The sequence below is a fragment of the Polistes canadensis genome, unplaced genomic scaffold (genome assembly GCF_001313835.1).
Source record: "Polistes canadensis isolate GaletaPanama2010 unplaced genomic scaffold, ASM131383v1 scaffold_192, whole genome shotgun sequence".
NCBI classification, from domain to species: domain Eukaryota; kingdom Metazoa; phylum Arthropoda; class Insecta; order Hymenoptera; family Vespidae; genus Polistes; species Polistes canadensis.
This window is the reverse complement of record NW_014569739.1, coordinates 169,146-191,723: the sequence shown is the minus strand read 5'-3', so window position 1 is coordinate 191,723 and position 22,578 is coordinate 169,146. Positions and strand designations below refer to the sequence as shown.

The 22,578-nt window shown below is 27.7% G+C and overlaps 8 protein-coding genes across 20 annotated transcripts in view; 3 read left to right on the top strand and 5 right to left on the bottom strand.

The window, feature by feature from the left end:
• Positions 1 to 3,711, top strand: part of LOC106789587 (very low-density lipoprotein receptor-like) — a 31,015-nt gene extending 27,304 nt beyond the window's left edge. For 4 of the 6 annotated variants that reach the window (XM_014753930.1, XM_014753931.1, XM_014753929.1 and 1 more), the window contains one exon: positions 126 to 1,486. In XM_014753930.1, coding sequence (XP_014609416.1) covers positions 126 to 170 — 45 coding nt within the window. In that variant the 3' untranslated portion in view covers positions 171 to 1,486. Of the gene's footprint in view, positions 1 to 125; positions 1,487 to 3,590 lie in introns of those variants that run through there. The other 2 variants (XR_001382005.1, XM_014753933.1) reach the window with 2 other exon arrangements.
• On the bottom strand, positions 3,401 to 5,953 carry LOC106789588 (nitrogen permease regulator 3-like protein). Of its 6 annotated transcripts, none has more exons than XM_014753938.1 (8): positions 5,936 to 5,953; positions 5,378 to 5,543; positions 5,027 to 5,301; positions 4,867 to 4,962; positions 4,567 to 4,785; positions 4,142 to 4,475; positions 3,894 to 4,070; positions 3,401 to 3,827 (listed from the first exon to the last, which is right to left on the bottom strand). In XM_014753938.1, exons 2-8 carry the CDS (start codon positions 5,537 to 5,539, stop codon positions 3,465 to 3,467), a joined length of 1,626 nt encoding a protein of 541 aa, XP_014609424.1. In that variant the 5' UTR covers positions 5,540 to 5,543; positions 5,936 to 5,953; the 3' UTR covers positions 3,401 to 3,464. The 6 variants fall into 6 exon arrangements, with proteins under 6 accessions (XP_014609424.1, XP_014609423.1, XP_014609425.1 ...); XM_014753937.1 differs by lacking the exon at positions 5,936 to 5,953 and adding an exon at positions 5,641 to 5,867; XM_014753939.1 differs by lacking the exon at positions 5,936 to 5,953 and adding an exon at positions 5,641 to 5,867 and having other exon boundaries at positions 5,027 to 5,298.
• Positions 5,954 to 7,904: 1,951 nt separating this feature from the next.
• Positions 7,905 to 10,912, bottom strand: LOC106789603. 3 transcript variants are annotated; one of them, XM_014753968.1, is made up of 6 exons: positions 10,823 to 10,912; positions 10,115 to 10,342; positions 9,886 to 9,988; positions 9,468 to 9,732; positions 8,597 to 8,750; positions 7,905 to 8,251 (listed from the first exon to the last, which is right to left on the bottom strand). In XM_014753968.1, exons 2-6 carry the CDS (start codon positions 10,329 to 10,331, stop codon positions 8,058 to 8,060), a joined length of 933 nt encoding a protein of 310 aa, XP_014609454.1. In that variant the 5' UTR covers positions 10,332 to 10,342; positions 10,823 to 10,912; the 3' UTR covers positions 7,905 to 8,057. The 3 variants fall into 3 exon arrangements, with proteins under 3 accessions (XP_014609454.1, XP_014609452.1, XP_014609453.1); XM_014753966.1 differs by having other exon boundaries at positions 10,115 to 10,361; positions 10,823 to 10,898; XM_014753967.1 differs by having other exon boundaries at positions 9,480 to 9,732; positions 10,115 to 10,361; positions 10,823 to 10,898.
• A 362-nt stretch (positions 10,913 to 11,274) lies between these two features.
• Positions 11,275 to 12,952, bottom strand: LOC106789604 (pleckstrin homology domain-containing family J member 1-like). Its single transcript, XM_014753969.1, has 2 exons — positions 12,673 to 12,952; positions 11,275 to 12,391 (listed from the first exon to the last, which is right to left on the bottom strand). The coding sequence occupies exons 1-2, from the start codon at positions 12,761 to 12,763 to the stop codon at positions 11,910 to 11,912; spliced, it is 573 nt and encodes a 190-aa protein (XP_014609455.1). The 5' UTR covers positions 12,764 to 12,952; the 3' UTR covers positions 11,275 to 11,909.
• Positions 12,953 to 13,090: 138 nt separating this feature from the next.
• LOC106789602 (sentrin-specific protease 1-like) lies at positions 13,091 to 15,953 on the top strand. The gene is made up of 2 exons (XM_014753965.1): positions 13,091 to 13,511; positions 13,669 to 15,953. The coding sequence occupies exon 2, from the start codon at positions 13,726 to 13,728 to the stop codon at positions 15,490 to 15,492; it is 1,767 nt and encodes a 588-aa protein (XP_014609451.1). The 5' UTR covers positions 13,091 to 13,511; positions 13,669 to 13,725; the 3' UTR covers positions 15,493 to 15,953.
• Positions 15,954 to 16,337: 384 nt separating this feature from the next.
• On the top strand, positions 16,338 to 18,038 carry LOC106789611 (tubulin-folding cofactor B-like). Its single transcript, XM_014753979.1, has 6 exons — positions 16,338 to 16,578; positions 16,665 to 16,808; positions 16,898 to 16,985; positions 17,095 to 17,359; positions 17,428 to 17,557; positions 17,692 to 18,038. The coding sequence occupies exons 1-5, from the start codon at positions 16,459 to 16,461 to the stop codon at positions 17,543 to 17,545; spliced, it is 735 nt and encodes a 244-aa protein (XP_014609465.1). The 5' UTR covers positions 16,338 to 16,458; the 3' UTR covers positions 17,546 to 17,557; positions 17,692 to 18,038.
• LOC106789610 (pleiotropic regulator 1) lies at positions 17,396 to 20,074 on the bottom strand. Its single transcript, XM_014753978.1, has 10 exons — positions 19,774 to 20,074; positions 19,569 to 19,675; positions 19,368 to 19,492; positions 19,010 to 19,287; positions 18,782 to 18,931; positions 18,509 to 18,703; positions 18,326 to 18,444; positions 18,071 to 18,250; positions 17,814 to 17,967; positions 17,396 to 17,722 (listed from the first exon to the last, which is right to left on the bottom strand). The coding sequence occupies exons 1-10, from the start codon at positions 19,774 to 19,776 to the stop codon at positions 17,663 to 17,665; spliced, it is 1,371 nt and encodes a 456-aa protein (XP_014609464.1). The 5' UTR covers positions 19,777 to 20,074; the 3' UTR covers positions 17,396 to 17,662.
• A 297-nt stretch (positions 20,075 to 20,371) lies between these two features.
• On the bottom strand, positions 20,372 to 22,431 carry LOC106789618 (serine--tRNA ligase, cytoplasmic). The gene is made up of 5 exons (XM_014753995.1): positions 21,817 to 22,431; positions 21,458 to 21,742; positions 21,142 to 21,363; positions 20,808 to 21,064; positions 20,372 to 20,720 (listed from the first exon to the last, which is right to left on the bottom strand). Exons 1-5 carry the CDS (start codon positions 22,276 to 22,278, stop codon positions 20,468 to 20,470), a joined length of 1,479 nt encoding a protein of 492 aa, XP_014609481.1. The 5' UTR covers positions 22,279 to 22,431; the 3' UTR covers positions 20,372 to 20,467.
• Positions 22,432 to 22,578: the final 147 nt, after the last annotated feature.

Here is a 22,578-nt window from a genome sequence, read left to right as displayed (position 1 = left end):
TTATATGATGTCTAATTCAATCATACATGTAAAAGATATATATATATATATATATATATATATATACGCGGAAAAAGGTATAGTACATTTAAATGTTTGAATAATAATCTTTGTTGTTGGAATAGGCTCAGGAACCATTAACGAGTCCTGGAACTAATGACTACGTTTAAGGCTTAATTTGTCAATGAAATGAGATTAGCAGACTTGAAAAAGCAGTGATCATGTAAGAAAATCATGTAAAAACAGATGTAATGTCATTTACATCTAATGAGCCTGTTCAAATGTATGCCTGCGTCTGCTCACCTGCCTGCCAACTCAGCTGTGATTATGTTTATTTTTTTGTACTGTTTATTTGTTAACAAATTTTTGTGCATTATCATTCGAATATATTAGACATACATAAAACGTTTAGATTTGCTCTAAGACATAAAGGGAGAAATGTCTAGGGACATACATAACCACACACATGATAATTGTTGTAGAGTAAGTATAACAAGGATTAAATTTTAAATACATTTCATCCCTGTACTTCTAAATTTTTTAAAAGCTAAGTAAAAAGGAAAAAATACACAGAGTTTCATCAAAGAAATCGTAATATAATATAACGTAGAGTTAAAAAAGACATTTACAATATTGGTGATATTTTCTTTGTCTCTCTTTTTGCACACATTTATAATATTGATATATCGCATACTACTTATGTCCATTGTACATTTATTCTATATCTATTTTATAGATAAAAAGAATTATTCTTTCATATTGCTATTTACAAGTGTCAATAATAAAAAAGATGAAGAAGATAGAAAATAATTACAAAAAAGAAAAAAAAAATAACTTTTGTTTTTAAAGCAAAAATATATATATATTTTCCAAAACAACACATTTTTAACAGCAGATATTTAAATCGTAATATCAATGGATATTGATATGGTATGGATGTCTATATTATTGGCTTAAGTAGAAGTCATTAATGGTCTTAAAGTAAAAGTAAAATTCAGAAAAAGCAAACGATAGATGATGATACAATTTTTTCTTTAATGTATTTATTTGTTCATAAAAGAAGGAAAAAAAACGTGAACAAAAAATACGAATTGTAGCGGTTTATGCATATATATTTCAACCATGAGAAGACAAGAGCGATTTCTAGTTATTATCATATATATAATATTTTTTTCTCTCAGGTTAAGGTGCTTAACAATATCTATAATGTAGTTCTACATAATTCTTATTTTTCTGATCGAGCCTAATATTTTTTTGTTTTTTTTTCTGCAGCGTGATTTGCATGTACATTAAACAACATACTATTATTGTTATTCATTAATCTAAATATCTACGTAGACGTTGTAAAAGATATTTTGATTTTTATTAATTAATCAATTAATTATTTATTACACGAGAATTTAATTGGAAATTGCTTATTCTGAAGGATGAGGGTGGTTCTATTGTCGGAGTCATATGTAAATGATGCAGAAATTAGATAAATGTATGAAAAAAAAAAATTGTACAAATTATTCATGTAAAAAGTGTATAAACTTGCACGCATTCCAATGAACATTTGTTTAATTCGCAAAATTATTTAAATGCGATTAAACAAGTATCATAAGTGTCGTGATAAAACATATTTTTTCAACTGTCGACCGTACATCTGCTTTAGTAATTATTGTAATGATCGAAGTTGATTTTCTTTCTTTTTTATTTTATTTTATTTTATTATTTTTTTTTTCTTTTTTTCCTTTTTTTCTATATTTTCTCTCTCTCTCTTTCTCTCTCTCTCTCTCTCTCTCTCTCTCTCTCTCTCTCTCTCTCTCTCTCTCTCTCTCTCTCTCTCTCTCTCCCTATCTCTCTTTCTCTCTATCCCTATCTCTCTTTGGTATTATGTAGATTTAAGAATCAAATTTCTTATATCTGACCCCGATAGTAGTTCGATAACTCAAATTACTAAAAGCAGAAAAAGATTTAAAGATCCTTTATAATTTATAAAATCAAGTTTCTCCTTTTATGTCAATTGTAAAATGCATATATAAACAGTTTTTAGCATTATCAATATTTCATAATATCTGCCTACGTTCTCATATGTGGCCCATATCATGATTAAGAGACACTTTTTAGTAATAGTAAGTTAGTAATCTCTTAAGTGTAATAGTATATACATATATATATATAAAATTACTAACACCAAGCAGATGTCATGATAAAATTTAATATAAGAACATTAAAAGAGTGCATCTACTAATCTAAAATTTGTTTAGATATTTCAACCAGCCAATGAAATCAATGTACATGTATAGAACTAATGCTCCTGATATAAAAATTTTACGTAATACATATACATATATATATATTACGTAAATAAATATATATATATGTATATACATACATATATATATATATATATATATGCTTTACGATTATTATATTAGATAATTAAATGTTTCAGAGACAAATGTTCTTCTAATTAAGATTATAAAGAAGTAATGTAATGCTAGACTCTAAAATAAGTCATACATATTGAAAAATAACAAAAGATGCTTAAATAATTATTGCGGAGACGTGTTATATGTATAGATTATAATGATAACTATACATATATATATATGTGTATATTTACTTTAAAAAATAATACTTATACATAAAGAAGCTTTAAATCAAAATCATTATAAAGATTATACTTTGATATGATTATGATAGCTCTATAAATTCAAACAAGTCGTGCAATAAAAATAAATGATTTTTGCAGTTAGGGCTCGTTTTTAATTATAATTATTATATAGTAATGAATACTTGTAGTTAATTAAGATAACATCTTATGTCATTTGTTAATATGTATGACGTTTAAGTATGACTGCAAGAAAGCAAAGTCCAAAATTAAATAGAGGCTCGGTGGTGATTCCAATCAAAAAAAATTAGTAAAATTATGAATGCGCATTAGTCGCATTTTTGAATGTGCGAATTTCATAAAGGCAATATCCTGTTCTAGCCAACCTATCTGCCAAAATTGTGTCAAACTTTAGCAATATATTATCACTACCACATCTATGATATATAAATATATATATATTATATATATAATTTATTATAATGGTTATTGTATAAATAAATATATAAAATAAATCTCACTATTGTCATATTATCATTTTGTCTGTATAAAAATTAACAATTTTGTAAATAAGTACTTTAGAAGAAAATATATCACGAGAACTTTTTATGCAAGAGTTAAAAATATATATATATATATACGTATAAAATATACATAAAAATAAAGCCTCTCAATAATAAGTTCATTAGATTTCCATTTGCATTGTACTTATTTGACGTGTATACATATTTATTTTCAAATGAAAAATTTCATTATTATAAAAAATATCATTTTTACAGATATACAAGAACAATAGTAGAATAATTTAATACTGTTTATTTTCATTATTACTATATTATCATACAAAACAATATCATTAAGATCCTAATTAAGTATGAAACATATCTATCGCAGGATCTTCACATTCGCGCGTTATTAATATATCACGAAATTTATCTAATATTTGCAACAATTGAGATCTTCGAATGTTTTCTAAATACATTATTTCTTCCAGATGATGTCCACCGTTAAAATAACCAAGGCGACACAATTTATCAAGTAACTTTCTGTCATCCGATGGAATGTCATAACTTTCCGACGGATAATTAAAAAATATATCTTTTTTATGTAAAGTATGCGACAATTCTTCTTTTATATCGGTAATTATTCCTTTACTAGTTTCATCAAAATCCCAAGAACTTTCAGCTTCGTCAATATTATTTACATCAAAAGTTGTTTGTTCCTTCGAGTCCTAAAAAAAAACAAATAATCTATATTTATGTTTGCATGCAATGTAAAAATAAGTTATTATACCAACCGGTAATACAAGACCATGTACCGTTGGCATATATTGAACGTATGTATGTAGTTGCAAAAGCAAATGGTTTTTGAGTAACCATATGATGACTTTTACTAATTGAGTTTGTTGCTGAGGTTGACTTAAAGGATTTAATTTTTGACTGATTGACGTTGGTAAGGAAAAATCACTAATGACCTAAAAAAAAGTATGCAATATAAAATATTATGAAACTTTTTAAAATTATAAATATATCATTCTGTGCATACTTGTAGTAGACAAAGTCCTGGAAATTGTTCCGAAAATGCTTCCAATAATTGATTAGATAAAACAGCATCCGGTGATACAACATAAACGTTACTTTCGCAAAGCGGATAAATTATTCTAGCTTTAGCCCAATAAACTAAATGTCCGGTTAGTTGAAATACTTGTGTCAGTGTTAGATCTGAATCAGCAGCTAATGTTTGTATACTCTTTAATGGATTATACATTTGAATAAGACGTCTTAATGCTGGAGAAGAATCTATTGGCAATGAATCTAATAAATCTGAAGGTTCAATTAACAAAAGTAGTCCATGGTATGGTCTTAAACTGTTTAAACATCTGTAAATAATTATTAATAATAATATTATTATTATTATTATTTTCTTAGAAACTATGCAAATATATTTATGTCAAATTATACTGTACTAACCTATCAATAATCTCAGGATTAATAAAGAAACCTTTCTTATACGATTGGTGTACCTTCTGCGGAAGACAAAAGCGCACTTGTATCCATTTATTGATCATAATATTAATTATACCGCAAGTACTAAGACTACTGAAGACTGTTTTTAAATTACGAGCTAGTAAACTTTTCTGCAATATTAATTCGTAAGGAGATTCATCACTATCGCTTTCACCCTCAGATCTAAAAATATATGTATATTTACATTAACAATTTATATTTACTATTACGTAACACAAATGATATATTAAATATATTTTTTACCTAGCAGTAATTTCATCATGAGTTGATACCATAATCTTAATTTCATCCGTTAAAAAGCCACATCTTTTTTCTTCATGTCTCAAAGCGATACCCAATCTTAAACAAAAGTATACAATTAATCTCAAATATTATAACTATTAAATAATGGTACACAACAAACCTTCTGCTTAAATCGTAATAACATTTTACTACAGAATGACTTGCTTGCGCTTGTAAGGCAAAGACAACATTAAAGAGCATAGAAGAATTTACTTCTTTAAAACCACGTTGTGGTATAAGAGTAGGATGTCCAACAAAGCGAACATCGTTTACTTTCAATTCAAATTTCTGTTCGCATAATTCCGGTTTTACTGCAAATAACGTTGAAAGTACTTCATCCTTTAATCCGGTAAGATTTCCATTGTTAATGTTAGAAGTTGGAAACGGCAGAGACTGCTAATGAAGATCTAATAAGAAATTAATTACAACGACAAATCATCATATAATAAAACGTAATAGTTGTTAAATTCACCTGTAATAAATCTTCACTAGTTGTCAATGAATATGGATTTTTACGTTTTGTGCATTGTTTAGAATCACGTACGTGACTCATCATATGTGGATATCGAAATAAAAGTCTGTCACCCTTGCTATCACTTTTGACAAGTATTACACTTAACGGATTGATTTCCATGATTCTATAAAACAAATAATGCTTATTTTTGACAATAATTTACAACCAATAATTAACGTAGACGTAATGCTTCCTTTAACTTCAATGAAAATAATAAATACCTTTTCGTAAACAAAAAAGTACATTTATTAGATCTTTTTATTCAAAAAAGGATTGCTCAATAAAACAACATTTATAATAAACTACGTTGATTCTAACGTTTAACAAATAAATTGCAATGCTGAACTATCCTAAATATGATCATTTACGTAAATATATTCTATAACAAGAGTCATTTACACGCTTGCGCAAAATGTAATGAAAGTGCATTGACAATTGCACCTAACCTACAAACGAATCTCATTAAATTATGACTACAAAATAAAACATTTTATTTATTTTCAATTTTTACATTACCTTTAATAATATTATTATAAATTCAATGATAATTGTGTTAATACACACAATATGATATAAAAAAATAAATATAATAATAAAAATTATTTAAATATGCTCTTAAAACGTAATAGAGAAAAGACAATCTGATTGGTTAATTTAAACATATTTTTTAATAGTTCTCACATCGAATAGTTTTTCTACATGTATCTATAATAAATAGATGTGTGATATAAGAAATATAATATAAATAATATAAATAATATAAATAATAATAATAATAATAATAANGTTTATCTTTCTTCGTTTAATCTCTTTCTCGTTGCATTTGCCTGTCGCATTATTATTTTCGAATATCAATGTGACTTTGACGTCACATTGCTTTTTTTAAACGGAGTTTACTCAACGAGAGAGAGAAGGACTGAGAGAGAAAAAGAGAGAGAGAGAGAGAGAGAGAGAGAGAGAGAGAGAGAAAGAGAGAGTAATCGCACCTGCTATCCATAATCAGGCATTAAAAAGTGGGTCGCTCGTATTGTTCATTTATTTTTTCTTTCAATCTTTCTATCTTTCTTTTTCTTATCTTTTCGTTTCTATTTTTTCCCCTTTCTTCTTCTTCTTCTTTTTAAATTCTTTTCGTCGCAATTACTTTGGCACTAATTAAACATATTTTATTATTGCACTTCGATACAGGAATAATATTTTGAATTATTTACAAGTAAAATTATAATTTTCTAGTGTCTTAAGAGTCATTAAAAATCGATATTGTACAAGTATAATAATAGAATTAGCGATTGAAAGAGGCTGATCGATAAACAACTAAAGTTTCAAAAATTCATAAATCTAACAATAAAATTTCAAATGAAATTCATCGAACGGAAGGATCGTAGTAAATTGTACGTACGCATATGTTCATTTATTTGGGTGTGTACTTTGAAGGCTTGTATACACTTATTTTGGTATTTATTGAATTTTTGTTTGGATCGTTATGGCTCAAATAACGTAATACTATCGTCAAATTTGTATATTTTAATAATATATATTTTTTTTAAGAATTTTTTCGTTTTTTAATATTTGATCATAAAACACGCGGATTAATAGATCAATGTATAATATACTTTACTCACTTACCTTTAATAAATAAATCTAATTATTCATGCATATTGCATTTATAAATTAAAAATGTCATTTACAAATAGCCCTAATAATTTTGTCAAAATTAACGTTACGTGAGCCATATGTATCCAACGATACGTTTCTTTCTTTTCTTTCTTTTTTCTTAAACGGTGTTTCATTTTCCGAATACGATAATCTTTCAAATAAAATAAAAGATTGCACTTTAACCCGATATTGTGTAGTGTGACACGTTAATGCAGTATGTGCTTGGACGTTTCCTCTTAAAATGAAAATAAAATAAAAAATGTAAAGAAAATAAAAACCATTAAAATCTATGAACGAAAGAAAATAAGTCTAATGTATAAGTACAAATCTAAATACGTGAAACAATACACAAATACAACAAAGTGCTCGCTTTGAAAGAATAAAAAAAATATTTTATTTGTTCTAAAATATATCGTAGAAAAGATGTTCTTCCAATTTGTCTAATCAATAAGATTTAATTTAATTAAGATTTTGTTTAAAGTTCTAATCGTACTTGTAAAAATTCTGGACGTGAATAATCGAGATGCATTTTAACAAAAATGGAAAAAATAAAAGAAAAAAAAGAAATTATAATCCATTTTGTGGTATACACCCCCTATAACGCCTGTAAACGTGAATCGGAATCATTGTCTGTTATCCGTCCATCATAATAATAATAATATTATTATTATAAGCTGATAGGTACATACAAAACAACACACAATAAAAACAATAACATAATATTAACATGACGTTCACAATATAATAATAATAATAATAAAATTAATAATAATAATAATAATAATAATAATAATAATAATAATAATAATAATAAACAATTAATAAGATATAATTATTAGGGATATTTTTTTGTTTATTACACTTACACAGATATGGTGTATTTAGAGTAACTAGATTGGACTTGATAACTGTGGATATAAAAGGTGCGTTTAGATGATTATATTGAATTTTCGAGAAGGGAGAATAAAGGAGTGTAATTAATATATTATATTGTAGGTATATAAGTGGAAGATGTGATGCTGCTTCTTAATAATGTATCTGAATTGTGTTGTCCGATAGAACCTTTTTTCGAACTACGCTTGTGAGGAAGAAGATTCAATGGCGGTAAATTTGGATGTTCTATTCTTGTTGGAGAACTAACATGAGGACGCAATGTACCCCTTTGTATCGTAAGAATACCTACATTTAAATCAATTATTTCTATTAATAATATAATAATAATAATACATGCAACTAATTTCTATTATATATTTTTTTTATATAATAAATATTTATTATACAGGGTGACAAAGGTTTTCCGGTGACAAAGGTTTTCCGCTAACACCGTTTGCCTGAAAAAACCTCAAGCACCTTGTATATATAATATTATTTTCATACCATATAAATATAATATTATTATTATTATTATTATATAAAATATAGAAAAAAGTATATTATATTATTTTTATAATTAATATTAAATATAAACAAAATTTGTATTGTATTAACCAGGTCGGTAATTATTTTTAACATATATTTAATTACCTGAATCATTAGGCTCCAAAACATCATTCAATTGATAATATTCCGTTTTAACTGATAAGGGCTCTTCATAATCCACAAAAGCAGTATTATCAAAAGCTTTATCGTCCTTTGGACGGACATATACCGGAGTTGTAACCGGAGGATCGGCATACGTCTAAAATATAGATTTTGACCTTTATTAATTACATTTATTTATAGATCGATCAACTTGTATTAATATAGCTTTTTTCAATTAGAACGTTTACCTTGTTATTCTCTACTTTCTTTAATTAATTTTAATTAATTACCTACCATGTCTACAAATCATGCTTTTAATTTGATCTAATATAGACAATGGCGGTCAAAGATTATAATTCAAATTATTAAAATATAGGACAGGTACTTCGAGGTATGTTTATAAAAAAAAAAAGGAACTATTACTATACAATAATTTTATTTTAATAAACTAAAAAATAGAAGAAGTGACAAAATAATTAGCAGATATACTAAATCTAATGGTAATCTGCTTTTCATGCATTTCTTTTTTGTTTGATGAGTAGCAAATAATTTCGTAGCGTCATATTATTTGACCGCCACTGTATTTGTAGATTTATATATGACAGGTTTGATCCAGAAAATAATCCAAGAATAAATATCACAGTGGATCATCATATAATTTATGTAAAAATTATTTCGAAATTATCTGTTTTTCATTTTTTGTTTCTGTTTATCAATATTACGCGTATAAAAAAAATGATCTATATGTAATTATTAAACTGCGATTTTTATTCCACCATAGATCCTCGCAAGATGCTATGCTATTTGTTTTTTTCGTTGTTCTCTATTGTATTCGAAAGCAGCATCGTATACAAACGTAAAATTGTTAAATTGCCTTCAGTTTTACATGTTCGGTTGGTGTTGTCGAACAAGCGCGCTTGTGAAATTGTCCACCGCCGATAGTTTCGTAAGTATGTTCTTCTAAATAATGTCTAGTGGTACCCCGTGGTGTTAGGGTTGCCCACATTACACGACTATCTTGCATGGTATCAGCAGCGCAAGGATACAAAACAGCTTCGTTTTGAATTCTTCCATTTTTCGTTTGCATACCGGTTGTTGCATTTGGCATTGATATTACGCCATTTTTACCGCTTCTATTTCTGCCAGACAAAAATATAAAAACGTTATGACCGTTGATCATTTTTTTTCACGCGATCGATCTTAATTTTTTAAATAATTACAATCTCTCATACCATTCGAGATGATTAAGGATTTGCGTCGGATATGCTAATATTTAATTAATTAATACTTACAATTTACATTTCCAAAAAAACGTTGCCAATATTGCGCCAATTATAATTACACCGACGCAAGATGATATCAGCACTAACAACCACGTATCGTCAAAAACGGTGCCTAAAAAATACAAAATTAATAAAACCAATAAATCGAATATTTACGCTTACCATTAGCATAAAAAGAAAATTTGGTAAAAATTTGTAAGAAAAAAAAAAATTAATATCCAATCATTATGTTATTTACCTTGCTGTGGCATTTCGATATATTGCACCCCTTCGAAACGTCGATCGCATAAGTGTTTGCAAGGACTATCATTAAGGTTTGGCGGGAAAGGCAGAGCGCCTAAATTTGGATAAAAGTCTGAACTTTGTTGAAGAAATTCTGGAAACGGTGGTGGCGGTATATGAAGTATGTCTGGGGGTGGGCCAAGAGGGCAAGACGAACAACTAGAATTCTTCATGATGATCTTTCCTATTTCAGAATTTCTCATCTATTATTATTAAAAAACAAACCAAAAAGATTCTAATTTCTCATCATGCGTATCATTAGCATACATCATAATTAACACAAATTATCATATCGTCAAACTATATTTACCTACACATAAATATACATAAACTAAAAGTATAATAAATTTAAATATGACGCGTAAATATTCTATTATTTTTGCTAATTGTTTATGTCAAACTTTAGTAAATTCGTACATAATATAACAAATAGATACGCATTAAATCAAAGAATGTTTTATTTACGTGATTTGTTCTTAACACTTTCGTATCTTCGAACAAAAGTTCGAGCTTTTAATTAGATACTTCTGAGAACTATTGACATTCTAATATAATAACGAACGAATTAATTAAGATTGAACATTCGTTTTTGTTAATAGTTCAAATGTATAAGAAAAAAAAAGAATAGTAAATACACGGAATGATAATAAAAATGGTATCTTACCCTGAAACAGCAGCCCTCCGTTTCCGTAGCATCACAACGATCACTGAACTCTACGAGATAAGGGCGCAAGCGTCGTCGTATTGAGCGGGGGCGAAATTTTCGTGGTGCATTTGGCTTCCTACATTTTATATACGATATATATGTGTGTAAGTATTCACTCACTCGTACCCTAACACACACATACACAAACGCGCGCGTACACGCCAGACAAAAAAAAACGCAATACACTTTAAGACGACAATTCTAATTCTTTCAAAACATTTTTAAACTTAAACTTCCCAAAAAGTTTATCAATTTTTAAAAATGAAGCAATATCTTTAAAGTTTTTATTTTTTTTTAAATTTAAACCACAAAAAATTAATTTATTTATACTATATTAGAGATTTAGTACTTAAAATGTTTTATTGTGTTAAAGAGTAGGTTTTTTTGCACGGTTGATTGAGTACTCGTAATCCTTTTTTTCTTTTTAACATTTATTTACAAAATTATGTTCACATTGTTTCATCTAAATTATACTATTTTCTATAGTAATGTATAAATAGACATGGAAGAATAATTGCTTTTATTTACATATAGAATCGATCTTTTTTATGATTGTATTTTTTGTTAATTTTTATAAATTATCCAGATATTATATATATGCATACGTATGAAAGTGATCAAAGATTATATCATATAAATGTATAATAATATTTAATATAATCCCCAAAAATATTTTATGCTTTTTAGATCTCTTTTTCCAATGATTATAATTAAAAATTTATAATATTTAAAGCAAAACGTTAGGCAGTTATAAATCTTATTTAGTTTTTTTTAATCCTTTCTTTGCATTTCGTTGTACAAATCTTACAAAGAAGAAAAAATATTTGTAATTAAATATTTCTTCTACTTAATTTCAACTAACTAAGAAAATCAGTTCAATTTTATAAACTTACCAATGATTTATATAGACAGTAATAAATAAATTAATATATTCTATATATGACTTTTAAAAATATAATTAACTATCTGAGACTGAGTATAGAATAATTCTATCAGTCATTTTACTTATTCAAGTTCATCCTTAAAGATAATCTTTAATTTGCAATTAAAATTCAATTAAATTTACTTCTTTTTGTACTGGATTTAGTCTAGCTAGCGTATACACAACTGACGTTGTAAAAGATTGTACATGCGATCTAAAACTGGATGCAGGTTCCCAAGCTTCATCCCTAATGATACCTTGATTTCTAAGGTGCATTAATAAAGGATCTTTCCCCGTCTTTTTACACAGTGTTTCTTGAAGTAAAATTAATTGTGATCTCCAATATTCATAACTGGCTCGTTTAAGCGCAGAAACCCATTGTTCGACCTGATCTTCAGAGCGACCACTTAAAATATGTCTCTTCTCATGCTCATCACGAAAAGATATACTGAATGAAAATGCTCCTTCGAACATATCATAATTAATACTATAATTTTCCAAAACAATAACTCCAGCTGCTTGACGATTATCAATTTGGCCTATTTCATTAATATTAAAATAAAATAATAAATTGTACTTTAATTTGAACCATCTTTCTTTGGATCCTGAAAGAGAATGATAATAATGATTTATTAGTGTATCGAATGATTACGTAAGAGCATTAAGGACGTTATAAAAATAATACATTTTTATTGTCAAGGTAATATTTAATTTAATTTCTATGCACACAGCACACACACACACACTTTTAACATAATTTTATTATAAAATAAAGCTTAACACGATAATATTCAAGCAAATAAATATAAAAAAATGTCTAATTAATTTCTTAAAAAATTTAATACTAATTGAAGTATATAATAAATTTAAATTAAATTAAATTAACCTGACTTGTGTGCCCGCTTATGATTTAGACGGCCTTCTAAATCGGCAGCGCCATTACTTAATTCAGCGAGTTCTTTTTCGTTAAATTTCATTTGGATTATAATTATTAAACAAAGGCGTTACTTATGTCAATAACTTTAAATATACTACATGTATGCATATAGAGATAAAACTATATTTGATAAACTGTCAGAACAGTATGACTCAAACAACAAAGTAGTATTATATATAATGCGTATAACCATTCAATATTCGAATCAACGGTGGCGAACAGTGCTGCCACCATTGGTTAATATTGTTAATTATTATAGCATATACATTGGAGTAATATAAGATGGGATAACAATGGTAGGAAAAATAGTATGCCGAACTATTATTTGGTGGAATAAACTAGAACTAAATTGGACTATTTTAATGTTTTCCTTGAAAAAAAGAACTTAATTTTGTTGTTGTTCATCTTTTCATAATTTTTACATAGAGGAAAAAGATTAGTATGAATTATTTCATTTATCGAGGTGGCGCGCAAAAGTACCATCTTATATCGATACCTTAAGAATTGTCAATCTTTTGAATCGCTTGAAATAATCGATGACTTTCAGTGTGGAGTTACAGTTTATGTTCAAAATATTGTACGTGTGAAATTAAATGTTTAGATACGAATAGTGTACTTTTTTCATCTTCCTCGTATTTTTCAAAATAAGAGGTTATTGTTAAATACGATCTTATAGGTTTTCATTGCAAGCCTCATTAAGAGTATACTTAGTTATGGAGATATCCAAATTTAACATAAACAATGTCTTAAACTATATATGCGCCGTACAGGTATAATATAAATACGATGTAAGTATTAAATTGATAACTTTATTTATATTTTCTTTCTTATAATTATTATAAAGCTTACAGTATTCGTATGAAGATTCTTTTACATTTACTTTTGTCTGACGGATAAAAAGCTATTTTATTAATGTATAAATATTTGTGTTAATTTTCTCTTTAGATATAACTACAAGATTTCAAAACAGAAATTCAATAACATACTTAATGGACATAGTGAATGAACCTACCCAAATTTTCTATATGTCACATTGGCTTTCCTTCTATAATCATGATAATGTTTGAGTTTTTAAAAAAACTATTCGGATGGGCAGATGAGGGATCAAGGAAACGTAGAGCCAATGATTCTTTCAGCTACGAAAAGGAATATGTGTTACCTAAGAAGCAATGCTGTAGTCATAAGACAGTTCATACTGAAGAAGAATATTTTGAAATCGATGATAGTGATAATGATGATGTCAATTTTTTGACGGAAAAAAAATATTCAAAAAATTCATCCAATAGACTAAATGGTACTCATAGTAAGAAATGTTACTCATCTTATGAGAATTTACCTTCTACTTCCATTTCTAAATCTCCTTTTTCTACAACTAATTGCAATAAATTAAACATGCTATATTTTGGAAATAAAGAAAACAAAGTAGGTAAAATGAACATGGACAAATGTCCTACACTTGTGAATTCTAATCAATTAAAGCAAAAAAATCAGTATGGGGAATTGCTGCAAAATTTTCTTCCACATAGGAAATTGAATGTAATGCAAAACATGTCGGACGAACGTCAACCTAAACAAAAATGTGATAAAATTGTTGAAATAGACAAGATTATTAAATCAAGCTCATATAAACCGCAAGTTAAGTCCAATACTTCATCACCCGCTTGCTGTTCAAGATGGTCATCAACAAATACAGCAAAGAAAGAAAACGAGAGAATAGTTCCTATAATTAACAAAAATAACGCAGAAGATTCTCTTCAATCAATGCCCAAGGAGATAGAAATTATCAAAGTTATTAAACATCCAGTTGTAAAGCCTATACAAGGTAGTTGTATTGAAACTATAACAACCAATACATTACGTGATAAACTGGCAGCTAAATTTGTAACGAGGGAAGATTTTGTTCCACAAGTAGCACAGCGTTATAATGAACGTATTGAACAACGTAATAAAGAAGCTAAAGAGCTTAAAAAGATGATGTGCGTATTATCAAAACAAAATCAATTAGTGCTAGAAACTGCTTTGGAAGAAAGATTAACACGTTCTATGAGATTATGCGAAGTGGTATTAGATGAAACAGAAGAGCCAGAAGAACCACCATTACCTACTCTTACGGAAGAAATGTTGAAGGAAGTTAAAAATGCTTTTGTACCTAAACCCCCTGACGAAATTTTGATAGAAGCTCATGGGTTGAGGATAACAAGAAAAGATATTAATACTTTGGCAGATTTAAATTGGTTGAATGACGAAGTCATTAATTTTTACATGAATTTATTAATAAATAGAGGTACGAGCGAAAAATTCCCCAAAATTCATGCAATGAACACATTCTTTTATCCAAAATTAATTTCTGGTGGACATTCATCTCTAAAACGATGGACAAGAAAAATCGACATATTTGTCCAAGACATTATAGTTGTTCCTATACATTTAGGCATCCACTGGTGTATGTCAATAATCGATTTTAGAGATAAGTCTATATGTTATTACGATAGTATGGGTAGCAGTAATCCTAAGTGTTTGTCAGCATTAAGACAGTATCTCGAAGAAGAAAGTATGGATAAAAAGAAGAGATCATTTGATACAAGTGATTGGAAATTAATATCCGCTAAGAACATTCCACAACAAATGAATGGAAGTGATTGTGGTGTATTTTCTTGTATGTTTGCAGAATATATATGTGCAAATAGGAAAATAACATTTACTCAAGAGGATATGCCGTATTTTAGAAATAAAATGGCTTATGAAATTTTACAAAACAAACTTCTGTAAAAAGCAAAAAGGAAAGAAGAAAAAAAAAGAAAATTGTAATTGTTATGGAGTAAAAAGAAGCACAATAATTCTTGATTTGAATATACAAAAAAAATCATCATTATCATAATAATAAATGTTTTTCTATTATTTTAACACAAATGTACATTAATTATAAATTTAAAGTTAAAAGAGCTACTGATAAAATGTGATAGTATGTAGTTATTTAATATTACTTAAAGTCCTCTCTCTCTTTCTATTATATTTCTTCTCGATTATAATAAAACATATATGATAACATCTGTAAAGAAGCAAATATAAAAAAATGAAGTTACTCTGATGCATAAGTCAGAAGCTTAAGAGTGTTTCGCAGAAATTATTTTCTTTCTTTCGTTAATTAATCATATACACATAAGTAGTAATATTACTTATATAATAAATAACAGAATTAGTTATTTAATAAATCATGAACAAATCAAAAAGGACTTATTTATAAAAAAAAAAAAGAAAAAGAACAATTCCTTTTACAAATATCTCAATACTATGTTATATTGTAATCCATAAGTAGCTGAATCGCTTAAAATTTGATTCAAATTGAATATTTCATTTATTATAAATTGTTTGGGATCAATTATATACACATGCAAAATTTTTTTTATACCCAAAACCTGGTGTATTTTTTGTTCTTGAATCATTCCCTTTTAATGTTTTTATTGTTAGTTTTCTTATATCATTATCATTATTATTTTTTAATAATGTTACTTGTACATAAATATATATATATAGGCATATATTTACATATCATATATATATATATATATATATAACGCAAAATATATAGACGCATATATTGAATCATAGAATATATGTATACATAGTCGCTTTGATAGTTACACTACTGACATATAACCTCCAAATTGTAGAAGATAACGTCAAAGATTGCCGGCAACTAAGTTTCATATTAATTTAATTTTATTAGAAATCAAAATGAGTGATTACAAGATTATTACGTCTGATTTTATTAATTTGAATATCACAAACTCAGGTACTCAAAATTCTTGCATTGAAAGAAGATTTCAAAAGGGTATTACAATCGACGAATTTAAGGTACATGTATTTTAATAAATGGAAGTTATTTCTTATTTCTATATTTGATATAAAAATAATAATCCTTTCTTTTTGTTGAATTTTAGGGAAAATTAGAATTACTCACTGGAGGAAATCCAATGACAATGACTATAGAAGTATACGATAAAAATGATAGTTTAATTTGTAAATTAGCCGATGGACAACGACTCTTAGGATCTTATCCAATTGATGATGGCATGAGAATACATGTATAATATATTTGCAAAACAAACAAACAACGTTACATTTATTTAAATTTTAATAATCAAATCATACAAGCGTTTTAATAAAATTGTAGGTCGTAGATAATTTTTCACGTACCGAAGATGATCTGAGTAAAGTTGAAAAGTTTGAAATATCTGAAGAGGAGTATGCTAAAAGATCAGGTAGAAATTTGTACCAGTTAAAGAAAACAAAATTAAACAATATGAATAAGTGGTCGATATTTTCTACAGAACAATATTTTATAAAAGAATTATAATTTGTATATTGTAGATACTGTAAAGGCATTTTTAGCAAAAAATAAGTTGGGAAAATACAACGAAGAGGATATGAAAAGAAGAGAGGAAGAAAAATTACGGGAAGAAGAAGCGGAAAAAGCTGCAGCTGAATTATGCAAAGCAGGAGATAGATGCGAAGTTAGTGTTCCAAATCAACCTAAACGAAGAGGTACTATCATGTACGTTGGTAAAACAGAATTTAAAGAAGGTTGGTGGGTTGGTGTAAAATATGATGAACCGCTTGGTAAAAATGATGGAACGTAAGTAACATCAGGATGATCTATATAGAAAGAGAATTTTAATATATTAAGCAATATTTTATTTATAGTGTAAATGGAAAGAAATATTTTGAATGTTCACCCAAATATGGTGGATTTGTAAAACCAGCTCATGTTAAAGCTGGAGATTTTCCAGAAGAAGACTTTGATATGGATGAAGAGCTTTAATATATAAAATAAGTAATTGCGTCTCGTTATTTTCTCTTTTTTCTAAATTAAATACAAATGTTAAATTAAAAGTAATCATAAAGTTATAATTTTATCTTAAATTATTACAATTATTATTTAATATTTTCTTCGCTTTATTATGTCAGGTCTCCAGTTGACAGGATGAGATTCTTCAGTCTAAAAATAACATCAAATAATTTATATAAATATAAAGCCTTTTTTGCATTTTTGTAATTGCACTGTATTATTTATTTGCAAAAATATATACCGCAGTATTGTCTTCTTTGTAAACTTTTATTGTTTTGTCCGCTTCCGTTGTAATCATACGAGTACCGGATATGTCAAACGTAATACTGAATACGCCAGCTTCGCTATCCATTGAACCAGGTTGAACTGGTGCTTGTAATCGTTGAAAATTATATCTACAAATTAAAATAATATACGCAATCAACTTGTAAGTTAAATTAATAAACAAAGTAATATCTTTAATTATGCAATTAAGTACACATTGAAAAGTAAATTTACCCTGTTCTCCAGTCCCAAAGATGCATAGTACCGTTGTCTGCGCCAGAAACTAATACTCCATCTTCATTAACAGCTAAACAATGAACTATGGCATTGTGTCCTGACAGATTTTGAATAAATTTACCTTCTGGACATTTCCATTGTTTAATATTATCTGGCGATGCAGATGCAAACATATACCTACGAATACACGAATGTTCATGCAGTGATAATTTTGTTACTAATTATAAAACATTTTGATAAAATAATACTAACAATGATGGATGGAATGTAACTGCTCTCACACTTTTTTTATGATTCGTTAAAGTAGCTCTCGATTTACCTGCTGCTAAGTCCCATAAACGTATAGTACAATCATGACTCCCTGTGATAACCTAAAATAACAAATATAATTTTAATGCATTGTTTATAATAGCTATGATTTATTTATTAACTTACTTGAGGTTCTGCTGTTTGACAAATAACACTGGCAACAGTATTAGTATGACCAACTAGGGTATGAACGTTAGCTTTAGTACGCATATCCCAAACTCTTCCTGTGGAATCTCTACCTGCTGTCACTAATACATCTATGCTAGGATGCAAAGCCATAGAATAGACAGCTGACAGATGACCATGATAATGTCGAATAACCTACAAAATAATAAAAGATTTTATAAACAATTTCTACACAAATAAATATTTATATAATATAAGAATATATAATAGAACCTTATTATATTCCAAGTCCCAACATTTAACTTGACGATCTTCACCGCAAGAGAACAAATACGGATGCCTTTGTGAGACTGCAAGTCCACGAACACTGCTTATGTGACCAGTTAAAGATACTTTTAATTTACCTGTTGCAAGATCCCATATCTAAAAAATATTTATCTTTAAAACATTATCATTTTTAAATAATATCAAAAAGAAACTAAAATAAAAATATTCTTTTACTTTTATTACTCTATCCGCAGATCCAGTAGCAAACCATTCGTTTCCAGGTTCAACAGCACAACATCGTACCCAGCCAAGATGACCACTAATTACTCTGTACAATTTCCATGGCGCGTGCCATTTTGGTTTTGCCATAGAAGGAGCTTTTTTTATGGGTACAGCAACCGCAGTATTAGTAGAATTATTTCCTAACGTGGATGGTGTAGTCGCTACAATACTGCTTGGTGTTGAATGGTATGCTATAACCGAGGAAGGAGCATTTCTACCAAAGGATTCATCTAAAAATGGAAATAAATAATATTGTTAAAACATTATTATTATTATAATAAAATATTAGATATAATTAAAAAATGCATACCTCCTGGTGGCGGTGGATCCGGATTGTCATTTTCATTTTGTACTTTTGTCATCATATTGTGCTTAACGCGTTCCATCACAGGACCATAACAATCCTTTGCTTTCACTGATTTTTTCATAGTTTGACTATAAATAAAGTACACACATAAGTTAACAATATATATACAAAAATTTAATTACATTAATTTTAATTGAAACTTACAGATTTGGATCTACAGGTGGTAAAGTACCTTGATTTAATAAAAACATATCATGTGTTCTTTTTAATGATCGAAATACAAGAGTGTGCACAGAATGTCTTTGAACATCCTAAAATAAATAAATAAATTAATTAAATTAAAGTTAATAAATGAATAAATATAAACATATATATTTATATATATAATATATATGATTATTTTATTTACCATGTTATATGTGTGTGTGTGTGTGTGTGAATAGTAAATCACAACAAAATGATAACCCTATTAGATGGGAGTCTTAATTTTAGGTTAAAAATTATAACCTCTCGTGAGGGATCATTCGTAAAGTGTAAAGGCGATATCAGTGGTAATAGTTGAAAGCTTCAAGTAAACATTGCTATCCATTAAATAAATGATGTTAAGTTAGAGATTAAAGTTTCTAATTGACCTAAAGTATTATTGATAAATCATTAAATAAAAAACATCTAATCGTAATGATTCGTCACATGTATATATGAAGGAATTAACAAAAAAAAATTACTAGGTAAGCAAATAGTGACGCCTGAATATCAGCTAATTTCACTCCACATCTGATACAATTTTTAATATTTTATTTTTCTAGGGGAAAATATAAAATTTGAGAACACTAATGAAATAAACAATTTGTTTAAATTGCAGAATAACAAGTTTAATGTATGATTTCGTGTTTATTGCATGGCTTTCATTATTCAGAGTTATAGGAAATATTTTTTTTCTTATATAAGCATTTTAGCGACAAAGTACAAATACAGATATACTAAAAAGTGCATAATTTAAATTAAACATTATTTACTTATCCTATATCATAATATTTTAATTAAATATATTAAATGCAATAAATAAAATTGCATAAATTTGTTATAACCCCCATTTAAATTTATTATGCAGCATGTTCCTTTTGCTTTTTTTGTTTTTTAGTTTCAGCCTCATCGATCGGTGCAGGCTTAACAAAAGGAATTTCATCTTCGTATTTGGAAGGCATATAACGAGCAAGAGCTTTTGGAACTTTGATACCAGTTTCTGTTTGATGTACTTCCAATATTGCACATATTACACGAGTAACTGCACACATTGTTGCGTTTAGCATATGAACATAATCGGTTGCTGTATTCATTTTCTTAGTTTGACCATATCTGAAAAATATGATTATATATGAGTAAATTGCATTTTAAAATATATATTTAAAATATTAACTTTATATTAAAATAAAAATAATATACCGAACTAAAAGTCTTCTAGCTTGATAATCTAAACAATTACTGCAGGATACGAGTTCACGAAATGCTCCAGAACCAGGAAACCATGCTTCTAAATCAAGTTTTTTAGAAGCTGCATGATTAAGAGCACCAGAAACAATATTCACAATGCGATAGGGTATTTCGAGTTCTTTATAAAATTCTTCCGCGTTACTTATCATTTCTTCCATCATTTCCCACGACTTATTATCGTAAGGTGAAGTTAAACAAAATTGTTCTACCTACGTATAGATATGTAATTAATTTTTCTTATAAATATATATTAATAAATGTAATGCATATAGAATATTAAAATTACCTTTTCAAATTGATGAACTCTAAAAATTCCTCTAGTATCGCGACCGTGCGATCCAACTTCTTGCCTAAAACAAGTAGAAATTCCAGCAAATTTAACAGGTAAAACATTTTCTGAAATCCATTCGTTTCTATGAAAGGCAGCAATGGGTTGTTCCGATGTAGCTATCAAGTACTTCTCTTCTGTATCTTTATCTTCATTGCGCTCACTACTTTTACCAATGACCTGAAAAAAAATAAGTTTATTCGTTAATATACTTAATAATTAAACAATACATATATATCTTATACAAATTATAGTATAAATATATAAATAAAACCTTATATAATTCTTCATCAAACTGAGAAAGTTGAGCAACTTCTTGCATCGCGTCCTTGCGCATAAAAAATGGCGTATACAATGGTTTATAATCTTTGTCAAATAATTTTTTTAATGCTAGATCTATAAGCGCTTGTTGAAGAAAAACAGCAGGTCCAGTCAAAAAGTATCCTCTTCCACCGGAAACCGAAGTTCCACGTTCTCCATCCATTCCATCGATCATATGTATTAAATCTACATGAGAATATTTCTTTCTTTCCGTACAATCTCCATAAGTTCTTTCAATCTATAATTTTTAAAAAACATATGATATATGTTTCAATCGTTAAAATCTAATCGTACATCTAACAACTGGTATACCTTATTTTCTTCTTCGTCATTACTGACCGGTACAGATTCATGTAAATGATTGCCTACTTCTCTAAGAGCATTATTTCTTTCCGACTCAGTTAAACTTAAATTCTCAACATTTTCTTGAATAGCACTGTCAATCAAAGTACGAATACTTTTAATCTGTTTGACAGTCAACGGTTTGAGATTGTCAGATACAAGATTATCTAAATTGTTAGATATTTCATCAGGTACTACGTCACTGTCACCGATCGGCTCTTTCTTTTTCATTTTTTCACCTATTTCTTTGCTACATAAATTTTTAACTTTATTTAAATTGTCGGCACGGTGACGCAGCTGTCGCCAATATTTGTCCTTTTCAATAACCAAATCTACTAATGCTACATCCTTGAAACGTTTCTTTTGATTTTCACGTACTTTTTCAGGATCAAAACCTTTGTCCTTTCGAAATAGATCTAAATCTAACACCATTGTTCTATTGAAATGTTTTAACTTTTTTTTCTTTTTGATATAAAATGCAACGTCTACTCCACGTGGTGTACAATACCGACTGTACCACTTGTTTTATGACGTGTTCTCAAACTCTATATTTTATGACTGCAAACCTCTTTCTTCGTATTCACCACTCCCACCAAATACCGCAATTCAAATGCATAACATACAAAATATATATATATTATATTATTATATATTAAATATATAATTAATATAAATAAAAAATAACTGTCTCAATTAAACAATTGCATAGATTTTAGAGAATACAAAATATGG

Coding starts and splice junctions, on each gene's coding strand:
- LOC106789611 (XM_014753979.1), top strand. CDS start 16,459: ATGAGTGATTACAAGATTATTACGTCTGATTTTATTAATTTGAATATC. Junction 16,579..16,664: donor TTACAATCGACGAATTTAAG/GTACATGTATTT, acceptor GTTGAATTTTAG/GGAAAATTAGAATTACTCAC. Junction 16,986..17,094: donor GGAGTATGCTAAAAGATCAG/GTAGAAATTTGT, acceptor TGTATATTGTAG/ATACTGTAAAGGCATTTTTA.
- LOC106789604 (XM_014753969.1), bottom strand. CDS start 12,763: ATGAAATTTAACGAAAAAGAACTCGCTGAATTAAGTAATGGCGCTGCC. Junction 12,392..12,672: donor TAAGCGGGCACACAAGTCAG/GTTAATTTAATT, acceptor ATTCTCTTTCAG/GATCCAAAGAAAGATGGTTC.
- LOC106789602 (XM_014753965.1), top strand. CDS start 13,726: ATGAACCTACCCAAATTTTCTATATGTCACATTGGCTTTCCTTCTATA.
- LOC106789610 (XM_014753978.1), bottom strand. Junction 18,932..19,009: donor CTGCGGATAGAGTAATAAAA/GTAAAAGAATAT, acceptor AATATTTTTTAG/ATATGGGATCTTGCAACAGG. Junction 18,704..18,781: donor GGGACTTGGAATATAATAAG/GTTCTATTATAT, acceptor ATTATTTTGTAG/GTTATTCGACATTATCATGG.
- LOC106789603 (XM_014753966.1), bottom strand. CDS start 10,361: ATGAGAAATTCTGAAATAGGAAAGATCATCATGAAGAATTCTAGTTGT. Junction 9,989..10,114: donor TATCGAAATGCCACAGCAAG/GTAAATAACATA, acceptor TGTATTTTTTAG/GCACCGTTTTTGACGATACG. Junction 8,252..8,596: donor TTTGGAGCCTAATGATTCAG/GTAATTAAATAT, acceptor ATTTAAATGTAG/GTATTCTTACGATACAAAGG.
- LOC106789618 (XM_014753995.1), bottom strand. CDS start 22,278: ATGGTGTTAGATTTAGATCTATTTCGAAAGGACAAAGGTTTTGATCCT. Junction 21,743..21,816: donor ATGACGAAGAAGAAAATAAG/GTATACCAGTTG, acceptor TAAAAATTATAG/ATTGAAAGAACTTATGGAGA. Junction 21,065..21,141: donor GAGTTCATCAATTTGAAAAG/GTAATTTTAATA, acceptor ATCTATACGTAG/GTAGAACAATTTTGTTTAAC.
- LOC106789588 (XM_014753938.1), bottom strand. CDS start 5,539: ATGGAAATCAATCCGTTAAGTGTAATACTTGTCAAAAGTGATAGCAAG. Junction 4,963..5,026: donor TATTACGATTTAAGCAGAAG/GTTTGTTGTGTA, acceptor CTTTTGTTTAAG/ATTGGGTATCGCTTTGAGAC. Junction 3,828..3,893: donor TACATGGTCTTGTATTACCG/GTTGGTATAATA, acceptor GTTTTTTTTTAG/GACTCGAAGGAACAAACAAC.